Below are 13,636 nucleotides of genomic sequence, written 5' to 3'. Positions count from 1 at the left end.
TTTTCAAATGAGGACATCGAGAACCAAGCCCTAAAGAAATTAAGTGACATATTAAAGATTAAAATGAAAAATCTAGACAGTAGTTAAAACAGTCCAGGACTAGCCCAAGAGGTCTCATAAGTAATGGGTGGTTGTGGACAACATGTGCTGCCTCCATCATCCACGCCAGCCACACCTGTGACCACAGTTCCCCTGGACAGAGAACGTCACAACACACTGTGCTGGGCCCACCTTCCACTGATTTTACTGGCCCAGCACAGGTGATGCCCTCCTGGATCACTGGTGGGAAAAGGAAGAGGTCAGCCCTTGACTAGGATCAATATAACCCTGTATGTTAATTACACTGGAAGTTTTTTTTAAGTATTTTTTTAAAAAAGACTTGTCTTGGATCTCACAAGAATAGAAATGGTGAAACAATGTGTGGCCTACACTGAGCCCCCAACTGAAAGGGTTTAAGTCAGTCCCCAGAGCTGAACCTCATAGGTAAAATTGCTCCAAATAAAGCATAACGAACCAGAAATTTAGGAAGCAATTCAACCCTCAAATGGTTCTCTCTTCTCAATGATACTCTGCAGAATTGGCTTTTATGTGCTTAAAATACGAGGCACCAAGAGCCACATCCCGCATCCATCCACTTCATACATATTTTCAGCCACCAAGACAAGTGTCTTCCTCTTTCTCTGCTAAAAGCCTGAATGAAAAAAAATAGCCAATTGATTTCCACAAAACCATTCATTCATTTATGTCTGTCTCTGCCATCACTCCTCCTCTCCAGATAATAAATAATTCAAGCCTCTTCTCTTTCCTTACTCAAAAGACCCTGAAGCTTTCTGCCTTTTAGTTATTCCTCCCTTGACCGCTTCCTATGAGCCAAAGACCTTTTTATGCTGAGTGAAACAAAATGGAAGCAGTATTTAGAACGCGCCACTGACTCATGCAATGTCATAGTTTCCATTCTGCATCGTATCATCTCCTGTCTTTAAGGGGAGAACAGCTCCCAATCAGCTTTTTTAGCAACTACCATCTGCAGAGATGATGTGTTTATGGAACTGTCCACAATGACCTCTACATAGTTTTCTGAAGATATGACATAATTAAAAACAAATAGTTTAAGAATTATTCAAACAGACTCTGCACGCATAGGATACTTACTCCTTAGAAAGGAAAATATACTTCTGCTGTGGGCTGGAACAGAGGTGTTCAAAGTGTAGTACGAGAGGGTCATGCCCACGTAATGATCACTTTTAAAACATGACACTAGCATGAGTTTATTTGTGACAATTGGTGAAAACCAAAGTTGCCTTTATGCCAAGGCTCTTCTGAATCTTCAATGGCATCATGGTTACTGTCCTTGATTTATCATTATTTTAATTTCTCAAGTGATTGAATGATGCTCAAAGGTTTTTTTTTTTTTTTTCTCTGAAGTTCCAACACATAGACTTTAATGACAGCAAGCATGGGCTTGAGTTTCCAAAGACAAGGAAGAGACACAGCGAATTAAAAACTCAAGTATTTCCTATCTTAAAAACAGAAAAACTTTGTTGAGAACCACATCTCTGCCCACTAACTGACCTTTCTCTCCTCTTCCTTTTAGAAATAGAAACACATAGCGCCCTTCAGCTCCTCTCCAGTGATGGCTCAAGACATGGCAGTTTGAACTTCACTCCCACCTCTCCACTGACACTGCTCCCCATCTGTTGTCCCAGTGGATCCTCACCAAACCTGTGCCCTAATCTCATCTCATAGCACCAGGCTGTTCAGCAGACTCTGCCTCCTGGGTCTGGGCAAGATGCTCGTATTCTTCACTGAAGACCTCCCCCTTTCTTTGTGAACATCTTTTCCTCTATCTGCTTCTCAGAAGTGTCTGGCCTGAGTTAACTATTTCCCCATTGGCTCCTTCCTCCTGCACCAGGGCTTAAAGGAAACCAGTATGGTAATGACCCCATGTCTCTAAATAGATGTCTTTTGTCTGACGTCAGACCTGTATATACAGCTGTGGACAGGACAGAGCTCCTCAGACATCATGGGGCCCAATGTGTTCTGGCCCATCTCTCTTTCTCTTGTGCACATCTGAAGCTTAATAGAAATGTCATACGCTCAGTCATTCAAGTAAATACGTAAGTGCCAGTCTTGAATATTCCCTTTCTTTCATCTTCTGTGACTCCTATATCAGTACTATAGCCCAAGATTCCTTAATACTCAAGTATCATTCAATTTCATCCACTCTTCTCCATTCTCAGGTCACTCACAAAGATGGCTTCCCCTCCAACAGGGTTCAGATTACCATGAGAGCCTCCCCACCGGCCACCCCTACCCCATCGCTATTCCCCTCCACTCATTCTCCATATTTGACCCACTAACACAAATCTTCATTTTTCACTCTAAAGGGTGAAAGATTTTAATGGATTCCAGTTACTCTTAGGAAAGGTCTAAACATGCTTACATAGTGTACAGGGCCTTCTCCATCTCCACGTTCACGTTTAGGAAGGAAGAATATGGATTGAAGTTGCACACTGTGAGTTTAAAGAGCTGGTAAGACACAGTGGTCTTCTTGGTTGTGACCACATGTGCCAAGAGAGTCTGATGAAAGCACAGCCGGGGAGATTTTCCTGGAAACTTTCCACAAAATGCTGGAGATGAATGACCCTAACAGGACAGGTATAAAGGAAAAGACGGCAAAGCGCAGACATTTTTGCTAATCAGACAGTAAGTTCTGTTAATTCTTTCTTATAAATAAGGCTCAAATCAAACCACATTTCATCAGCCCTGTTGCCCCCACTCTGACTGAGGCTGTCATCTGGCCCATTTTCTTATCTTGTTTCCCTTTCCAATCTCTCTTCTAATACATCCACTATATTGAGACCAGAATGACAGTTCTAAATACAAATCCTACCATATCTCTTACTCTTCAAAACTACTCCATGAACTCTCTCCTACAATGAACACCATAAAAATGCATCATCTTTGTCTAAACATTGCACATTGCTCCTTCCTCTACCACGTGAAACTCCTTTGGTTTGTTCTTTGAATGTACTAGGCACTCACAATGTGGGTTTCATACAGGCCCTCTCCTCTGCCCATGTCCCTGACCCATCCATCATCAGCAAATGCCTCCTCATCCTTCGATGCCTGCTCTATCACTTTGAGGAGATGGACCCATTCCTCGCTCATGTTCCCTGTAGCACAACCCTGTGCTGCTTTCTCCCTCTGCCCACCCGCTTACAGTAGTGTGCTGACAGTGTTTGTTCACTGTTCCCAGGCTCCTCTCCAGACTGGATTTCTTACAGGGAAGAACCCTCTCTACTCACAGAAGCTGAGCACACTGAATCATGTCAAGCATGAGTGACATGGAAACATCTGAAATCACCGGGTGAGAACGGAGAGACCAAGGGAGGAACCCGGAAGAGCAGAGTAAGTCAACGAGTTACATGAACACTTTTCCAGGAAAGCAAAAGGTTAAGAAATTAGAGATGATCACTCAGTCAAAGTAGGGAAATATTTGAGGTAAATGAGGAACAAAAAAGGGAGCTTGAGGTCTCAATGCAATAATGAAGTGGGAGCTAACATGCAGTCCCTAGGTAGAAAGGCATTTGAGGGCCATCTATAAATAACAGTTTAAAGAAGTTTGGAAGTGAAGGTTAAGCTACAGGCTATTAACCTGAACAGCTAAAGCACTGAAATAAAATGTACTATCTATTTATGAGTTTGGGAACTATTTTTTTAAAGATTTTATTTATTGATTTGATAGAGAGATCACAAGTAGGCAGAGAGGCAGGCAGAGAGAGGGGGGGAAGCAGGCTCCCCGCTGAGCAGAGAGCCAGATATGGGGCTCGATCCCAACACCCTGGGATCATGACCTAAGCCAAAGGCAGAGGCTTTAACCCACTGAGCCATCCAGGTGCCCCGAGTTTGGGAACTATTAATGAAGTGCTAAGATAAAGTTAACTTTATCTTAGCTAAGTGCTAAGGTAAAGTTAACAGGGAGCCTAGATCCTCCAAATCAATAAAGTGAAACATGCCCATCCCTCCCCCAGGGCCTTTGCACTTGCTCTCCACTCTGCCTAACAAAACCTTCCCGCAGATATTCACATCCTGGTTCTCTCACTGCATTCAATCACTGGGAGGTCAGCCCTTCACAACCTATTCAGAATCCACCCTCATTGCATTCTGCTGCCAGGTCACTTATTAAATCTATACACTTCTTATTTTCTCCACATCAGTTGCTGCTATCAAAAATTTTTATCCACATCAGTGCATTTACTTGTTACTTTGTCTTACCACAGTCACCAGGATTTCAAGATGGGAGTGGTGTTAACTGGCTGGATTGTCTTTGTATTCTTAGCCCTTAGACCAGTACTTGGAAAAGAATAGGAACTCGATTATATTTACTAAATTAATTAAATCCATGAATGGATAAATGAATGAATGGGAGAGAGGAAAATGTGATCGACTTAATCCATTCAATTGTACTCAACAGTTAAGTTACCATGGCATGTCTCTGTCCCTAGAGTGACACTAAGTGTGAGCCATCCACAGGAAGCGTAAAGAGCCCCCTTTCATTCACTGCGCAATCTACAGAAAGAAAGGGTATCACATTAGAGTAACAGATGTCAAGTGAGGCCAGGGGTGTGGAGCCCTCCATCTGTAAGAACAAGCCTTTAATAATGCAATGACAACACTGCATCGATACACAAAAGTACATCATTGGACAGACCATTGGGAAACAAGGAGCCATGACATTCCTAAGTCTGTATAAATGTGAAATGTGTGAACAAGGGAGTCAAATGTTGAATGACGGACATACACTGTAATAATTCTATCATTTTATATGTATTCTTCAACTGTTTCCTCACTTCCCAACTGAAACCACAGGAAAACAGATATAGATATAAAAGATATACAAATATAAATATACAAAGAACGTACATTTTTAGAGAGATTAGATTTGGAGTCGTATGCAGATGTCCAACATTAAAGATTTATTTATCTTTAACAGCACATTTAATGATTTCTATCTTTTTCTTAATTGTGTTAGGTTTATGAGTCCTAGACTTATCACTAATATGAACGTTTTATTTATTTTTCTTATATTTTAATAATATTTAATAAAACAGTGTTTGTAAGATATTAAATTATTCTTTTAATTCTCATAAACATATAAATAAATATTCATATAATTATCAATGTACTGTTATAAAGATAAGTATCAATTTGGAACAGCAGGTGATGTATTAAAACTAACTTTTAGTGGAGTTACAGGTACTACCAATCTACATATCTTATTCTAATATTATTAAATTTACATCACAAGGTAAATTTATTTTAAACCCAGTTAAGAAGTTTTTCTTTTAAGATTAGCGGGTATTAAGGAGGGCACGTATTGTATGGAGCACTGGGTGTGGTGCATAAACAATGAATCTTGGAACACTGGAAAATAAAATTAATAAAAATAATAAAATAAAATAAACTTGAAAAAAGACTAGTTGAACAATTTAGTATTTAATGGAAACATAAATACTTAAGAATATCTAATAAAAATATTTGAAAAATTAGAAGGGACTTGCATTATCACATATTAAAGTTACTATAAAGCCACAGTAACTAAAACAGCATGGCTGTGAGCAAGGCAAAGAAATTGGTGTAACTGAATAGAAAGCAGAAGCAGATGCAAGTATATTTTGGAATAAAAATATGGAATTATAACTCAGTGGACACAGTGCACATCGAAAAAGAAGGCAGTGCAGTATGACCTTCGTCTCACACCACACATACACTTAATTTTATGAGAACTAGAATTTAAAATATAAACATAAAAGCTATAATAAGATGAAGACCATTTAGTTTGAAAATAGAACAACTGAAGTAATAAATAAAACCGAACCCCCTGAGACCTTCTTCCCATAAATTATTAAAAACTTCGACGCCAACAAATACCCAGAACAAAAACAAGGGAGAAAAAATTGGAGACCTGTCTTCAACACATATTCAGGGAAATACTGATGTTTCTTAATATAAATGATTTCATAAATTGATAAGAAAAAGAAGAAACAGTCCAAAATAAAAATGAGAACAAATATGAAGAGATAGGGCCAAGAAGAAATGAGCGAATCTCCTTAATTATTAGTAGAATAAAATTGGACCTTTGAGAAACTGTATTTCAACCAAGGCACTGATGACATCTGCACAAGGACAGCACCCCAGGCTGGGAAAAAGCAGGGATGGGTGTTCTCCACCAAGGGGGGAACTTGAAGTGCTACAGCCTAGCGGAAAGAAATCTGGCAGTTTCTATCACACTTGAAATTACACACACCATTTGATTCAACAACACTGCCTTTGTGAATCAATACTTTAGTAATAGAAGCCAAAACGCTAAAATATAATGTTTTAATGCTTATCAAAAAGGGAAGTTTATTAATGAATAAATGGTTTAATAAAGGTTATGGGATATGACCTAGCAATCCAAACAAGAATATTGAGAAGACATATGTTCACTGACCAGAAAAAATGCCCATGTTGTTGAGAGAGAAAAGGAGATGTTGGAGTCGGTGGTACAACCAGGGAAAATCTATGTGAGGTTTAATGCCCCAAGGAGAGAAGAGGTAAACCAGAGACTGTTAAGTGTCAGGGCCAACCTCTACTGAGGAAAGCCAGCAAGGAGGCAAAGGAAGACTTGCCAGTGAACTAGGAGAAAAATCCCAAGAACTGTAAAAGAAGAGGTAGAGGTCAAGTGAAAAATTAACTAACACAAGGAAGGACTAGTGTCCACTGGATTTTGCCCCATAAAGAAGGTTTAATTAAGGTAAGTTCAGTGGAATTATTTGTAGAGTAGAAAGGGGGACGAGGGTCAGCAATCATGTGTATAGGCGATTTTTCCAAGAATGACCATGAAAAGAAAGAAATCGGTTGGTGGCCAGAAAGGAGCATGAGGTCAAGGGGGACTGTTTGATTATCTGAAGATGGGCCTGTCGGGCCAGGTGTGAATGCTAGTGGACGTGCTTCAGTGGAGGAGACTGAGGGTTCGGAGAGGAGGGGAACAGAAGGAGGGAGGCGAGAGGGGATAGAGTTCAGAGCAGGCTTTGGACACGAGGAGGAACAATTCACCATCACAGAAAAGAGTGGACAAAGAGAAATTCACACACCAGTGCCTTTGCAGTTTTACCAGTAGGAAGATACACCATCTACATCTGCTGGCTTCCATCCTCTCAGGGAGGGAAATGTCGGGATTCTCTAGGTCTGAGCCGCCGTGCCTCCTGGGGACGCATAGCGCGAGGGAGGGAGAGTGTTGCAGTCTGAAACTGATGTGAAACGAGTCTGCTTTTGCTGCAGCCTCAGTGACCATCCAGCTGTGCTGGTGGAGGGACAGACAGGTGGACAGTCCGGTTCAAGCTCGGCTTGGCATCTCTCGCTTCAGTGCAAGGCGGAGATCAGGGCTAGGGTGTGGGAGGCTTCCATGAAGGACCACAGACCTGACCCGGGCAGAGGGCGAGCCAAGGAGGGACCAGCGTGCTGACGTCTCAGTGAGCCCGCAGCTTCACGGGGCTCGAACTCGTGAACAGCAGGAACAGTCGGGGAAAGATCAGGGACGGCATGTCGGTGGGAGTAGTGTTTATGAAAACCCACGATGAGAGGAAAAGAAGGTGACCTTGGTACTGGGAAATTTTTTAGTATGCAAAATAGCAGCCTCGATGGTAAAATTCATCCTTGGTTGCTGTGAATGAACTAACAGGTCATTTTAAATAAGTTTAACTTGCTTCCTATTGCAAACAGGGCTGTCCGACCCCATATACTTCGAGGAGTAAACTGGGAGAGATACAGGCCAGGCAGAGGTCTGACTCCTGAGGCATTGAAGAGGATTTAATAGGACAGACCTCCTGCCTCTCTGCCCATCGTTAGCAGCAAACCAGAACGACAGCTCCACGGGGTCCCATGGCCCTAACACGCTGTGACTGTGTTCCCCCGTCCCCTTGCTCGTGTGCCTCAGTTGAAGCATCTGCCCTCCTCACTTCCTGCCACCTCACCAGGCACAACTTGGACAGAGTCACACCCATCCAAAGACATCTCTTGGTCACAGAGGTCCGGGAATCCTCAGCACTTCTTGGCAGTGACGCCCCTCCACTTTCCTGCTACATCTTGTTTCCACACTACATTTTTAGATTCTAGTTTTTTAACTTTTCTATATCAGATATATGGAACATGTCAAATTCGGCCAGAACCCATGGAGTCAGAAAGGAATGTGGGTGGAGATGTAGGTCTCAGCCATTTCTTCCTTCGTATACTCTCTCCTACATGGTCTTTGAGTTTGTTTTTCTGACGGTCAAAGGAAAACATGGCCACTATAGACAATTTTGAAACATACAGGCTGATTTATAAATGTAACAGATAATCCCATAACTATAATTATACAATTCTATTCTGAAGCTAGTCATAATTCATGTGTGAATGCTAATATTTTATATTGATATGTAACAATTATTTATAATGATATTTCACGGAATTGCATATGCTACCTGGAGCCACAAAAACTGATGATTCCACAAGCCAGAGTCAACCACTGCTAGAATCTGAGTTTAGACCTTTCAGTATATCCATGCTTTATCATTAAATAATGAGTATTTTCCTAGGTGATATTTAAAGTTCCTTGTAAGCATTCTTTCTTGGTCTCCCCACGTCCAGCCCTAAGGCCCTCCTCCTGAGATGCCATGGGGGTCTGCTCCTGCTGGTTTCTGGAGCTCTAGCTCACGCTCTTGGATCTGAACCCTCCCTACCTTGGGGCCGGGCGGGGAGGTGGACGTGGTGCAGGGATGAACCGGGGCAGGATGACACGACAGGCATGTGGAGGCTCAAGTGAGGAAGAAACGTGAAGAAAATGGGCCCGTGAGCCTTGCCAAGAGATCGCCCCCTTATGAGGGACAAGGGAACACAATACAGAAACAATGATGCAGCGAGAACAGCCAAGCTGTGGATTATGATCCTTATCAACAAACCCTCTGATTCTACACAAGCCCCAACTTTCCTTCTGGACTCTCCCCATCCTTCAGGATCCAACTCGACTCTGAGATGTCCCCTGACTGGTGTCTCACAGTGAAATATAATTTCTGAATTCCTTTAGCTCGTTGTACCCTTCTGCCATAGAAGATAGTTTCTGACGTTTCCATGCTTCTTTGCCATTTTAGAGACATGACCAAACGCCGGGCATAGAACATAGTTGGATCTTTTCTAAGTATTATGTGATTACTTGGATAAATTCATCAAGAACACTTTTTTCCAGGTAATTGAATCATTTCACTATTCATTAATTTTATATTTCACCCAAACTGCAAGATTTAACTCAAATGCTTCCACTGGAGCAGACATCATGACTTCTTTGAACTTCCCCAAATTTAAACTCAGATCATTCAGCTGGAACAGAAGGAGTGTAAGGCAGCTAAGGGCAGGTTCATGTTCTCTTTGGTGACCAGCTGCTCCCGATCCTCCCTGAGTCCTTTCACTCTGTCCCTCTGTGATCTGCCCAGGCTCTGTGGCTGCCTTCCAGCAAGTGTGTCCACTCTGCCTAACGAGCACCCAGGTTCCTTGTAGAAATGGTGCAGAGGGCTTCGGGAACCACCTCTGCAGAGGCACGGGAAGGAGAAATAATGACATTCTGCTAGTGCAGTCAGACAGGAGGGGCAACATGAAAGGCTGCCAAGAGTGCCCTCCTACAGACATTTCACCAAGATAATAACCCCAAGATATCAGGGATTAAACAAACAAAAACCCTTTTGTCACAATTCCCAAATATGCTGCACACTCCCAATTTTTGTTAAAGGGTTAATTTTCCAACTTACAAACTGATCAACGAATTCCTTTTGGAATTAAAATTGTCCAGCACGCTCGGTGCATGGTGAAGAGTAAGGCATTTTCATTTTCATTCATCATAGATGTTTCACTCCTATGTACATCCTCCCACAAAAGACAAAAGAAATGAAAAGATTTCTCCTTCTCTATTATCATGATCTTTTCACTCTCCTTTAGTGCAAAACTCAAGATCCATTCAAACATGTCCCCTTCACAATGTTACTTTAAATGGAACAGTGTAACGTCCTTGGCCAACAAAACCCTCACCCTAAGAGGAAAGCATTTTCTACTAATGTCATCTGTCACTTTAAGACAATGACATACATGTACAGAAGTTTTCAGAAGTACCACATGTATATCTAGCAAGCCATTTTTGCTATAAATATGTCTCCTTCTTCATGATTACCATCTGGAGAAGGTTCAGAGGCAGCTTTTATCTAGTTCGGAAAATTGTTAAAAAATCAGGCATTGAAGAAAGCCTTTATGGACTCATCAGAAAGCCAGTGACAAACTATTTTTCACCCTAGCAGCATCAGCGTAGAGCATCTGGTACAGATGCTACGCGAGTCCTTGAACACTTCAAGGTGAATGACACAAGGACAAAAGTTTACCGTCAAGGATATTCAGAAAGATTAAGCTTGTAAGTTGAGCACCGGATGCAGACAGAAGCAGTCAAACTTGAGAGTAAAATAGTAACTAAAATGGTCTCAGCCATACATTCACGAGCTAAGTTTTTATACAAGCACTGTGTTCATGTATGCTGATACCCAGAAATATCCTTCTCACATTCCTTTTTACCAATTGCTATTTTTTATTACTGCATATATGTATTTTCTTTTTCTTAAAAAGATCAAGTTTTAAAGATTCTACACTATCAGCTTTTGGATCACACAGGAGTAACTGCAGCACCTGAAATTAAGAGGAAACACATTTAAGCGTGTAAAACATCTTTCCGAGTCACGGTGCTATGTTGCGCATCTGGACATGGTATACCAGAAGACCCGCCTGAATTTTGGCATCTGCCTATGTCCTATTTCAAGAAGACAACCGCACGAGCAAAATATGCAGCTTACTTACAGCACTTGATGAAATGATAGTGAGACATCTTTCCATCTCAGACAGCAATCTTGCTACGGGTTCCGGCATTCTCTTCTGCTACAACTGTGGTCCCCAGGAAATGCATTATTTAGAGCCTGACTCAGGTAACAGTTTACCTCAGGATGCATTACTGAGCCGAGGCTCGGTTCCATGATCGTGTAAAAAGCTTTGAACTCATTCTCATTCAGCAGCTGGAGTTCAGCGAAGCCTCCCAGCGGATGCGGAGCCCCGGCGGATGCACGTGCTATTGTAAGGAGGCTGACTGACAGGGCTCCTGGGGCCCCGGTCCCGGGAACAGGCCACTCCCATTGGTGCTTACACGCAGCCACATTCTGTCCACACAGAGGTGTGCTGCACTGCGGCTCTCCCGGTCCTGCCTGTTAATGACTTTGCAATAGCTTCCAAATGACAGCAAACTAGGGGATGAGTGGGCTGGAGGGAGGAAACCGAACGAGGCATCCTCAGTCTCATTTGTGCACGCTGTCCACGAGCCAACTGTGACCAGATTCTCAGCTGGTGGCAGAGCTCATTATTTTTAGTTGCCACCAGTTGCTATGTGTGAACGGGAAACGGAGAGCAGGACCTCAGAATGCCACCTCCTTGAATGAGAGGTCGTTTGGTCCGCCTCTCGTAATGAAGAAATCACATCACATGCCGCAACCCATCTTTTTGGTTTTCTCTGCAGAATGTGAAACTTAAATTATTCCCCCCAAAGCTTCTGGTTGGCATAGCTTTACAAATTTAGGAGTCTGCTACCTCTGCAGACTGCAATGGATTTCACTGTACAACCGGATGAAATAAGTCTGACTGAACTGGAATCAGAAAGGAAGAAATGTATGGTCTTCAAGGTTCTTGCAATAAAAGTAAATATGCCCCTCATGCACTAGCCATGTGGGCTAAAGATAAAGGTCGTGTTTAAGTCACTTACAAAAGCAACTAATTATTCTTGCAAACTGGTGTTTTTGAATGATGATCTCTGCAAGTGAGTTGGCACAGTCTAGAATCTGTGTTTTGGATTCGCGGGCATCGGAGAGACAAATATGAACAATATGTTAAACATGAATGTCCTTCTGTGGTTGAAGCCTACGTCTGGGATTCCCTTATTAAGCAAAACTCCAAGAGCAGCACCTTTATGAAGCACAAAGATTACAAAATTCAAACCTGTGCAACAAAGGTCATGACTTAAGTTTTCAATGAGAAATCGTTCTAATCATTTTAGTAGTACTACGTAGAAGAACAAGTTCAAGGCTTGGTCAGGAGGGCCTGAGTTCAAATCCAGATGTTAATGCTTACCGGAGTATCAACTTGAATAAGTCATTTTCCCTCCAAGAGCCTCAGTTCCCTCACCTACATATGGCAAGTACAATTCCTAACCCTTGCTCTGAAGGTTAGAAAATCCCCTATCCTAATTCTAGTTTATACTGTTGGTCTACCCGGAAATGTCATCAGCTTAACAAGGAAACAACAGTCAGCTGCATGCTAAAGACTGCAATGCATACTTCAACTTTTTAGGAAACAGAATGAGGATTTTCAGCTGTTATCAGTAATACATATTCTTCATTAATTTGTTCCTTCCCCAAATAATTATTGAGACTCTGTGTTATACAAGTCACCATTTTTTAAAAATATTTATTTATTTATTTGACAGAGAGAGAGAGAGAGATCACAAGCAGCCAGAGAGGCAGGCAGAGAGAGAGGGAGGAAGCAGGCTCCCTGCTGAGCAGAGAGCCCGATGCAGGGCTCGATCCCAGGACTCCGGGATCATGACCTGAGCCGAAGGCAGAGGCTCAACTCACTGAGCCACCCAGGCGCCCCACAAGTCACCATTTTAAGGACTTTTCAGGAGTTAAAAAAAAGTCTTTATATACAAGGAAGATAGAGTCTACTATTTAAGATGTCCATATGTGTCAAATGTTTCCTCATAAGACTGTAAGAGACAACTATGTATGTCTGTTATCCGACAGAGAGCAAGGCTGTCTCTCACCTCACAGCAAGTCTCTGTAGACATGCACGGTGATTATGAGCTTATGTGAATGCTGTCCAGCATCTCTTTGGGGACGGTGCTAGCCGTTGAGATATCCCTACGCTCTCCTCTCAACACAAAGGCATGTTGTCTACAAACTTCCTTATATATGCAAATTTCTTAGTTACCTGAAAACTGCACACCTCCACATAACACTCAACAAACGTCATAAGACATAAAACTGAGCTCTGGGACACCATTTACTCTTTGCAGGGAAAAAATAAATGTATGAGACTCAGATAAAGCATGATGTGTGTTTGGTAAAGAAACTATGCTATTGATTTGGGCCACAAACAAATTATGAACTAGTTAGTTATGAACTAACTCCCTCCCTCCATTTAAGAACTCCGAATAAAGTCCCCTGTGAGCAGTAACACCACCCACCATACTTGGGGGGCTCATTACCAAATGCATTTATTATTCTTCGGCTCATTTATTTCACAGACATTTGGTACACCATAGTACACTGAGACACACAGGAAAGCTGGCATCATCCCTCCCCTCAAAGTGCTTGTCGTCCGGAGAAATACTGACAGTCATGAAAGGCCGTGCAGGGTAGTGGGCAAGAAATTACAAGTAGGAGTGTAGATCTCTGAAGCAGCCTAAAGGAGCGATGTCCAATCCACTTTAGAGTTGAAGGAGGCTAACCTAAGAGATGTATTCTACCTTTATTATAATACT

General features: G+C 42.1%; 1 protein-coding gene across 1 annotated transcript in view; it reads right to left on the bottom strand.

Moving 5' to 3' along the window:
• The window catches only part of LOC111147014 (myosin XVI), a 471,268-nt gene extending 459,900 nt beyond the window's left edge, over nt 1–11,368 (bottom strand). The window contains exon 1 of the mRNA XM_022502858.1: nt 10,912–11,368. Coding sequence (XP_022358566.1) covers nt 10,912–10,939 — 28 coding nt within the window. The 5' untranslated portion in view covers nt 10,940–11,368. The remainder of the gene's footprint in view (nt 1–10,911) is intronic.
• Nucleotides 11,369–13,636: the final 2,268 nt, after the last annotated feature.

Source organism: Enhydra lutris, unplaced genomic scaffold (genome assembly GCF_002288905.1).
Source record: "Enhydra lutris kenyoni isolate GAN:26980312 unplaced genomic scaffold, ASM228890v2 scaffoldscaffold15, whole genome shotgun sequence".
Taxonomy (NCBI): Eukaryota; Metazoa; Chordata; class Mammalia; order Carnivora; family Mustelidae; genus Enhydra; species Enhydra lutris.
This window is presented reverse-complemented; position numbering and strand designations above follow the sequence as displayed.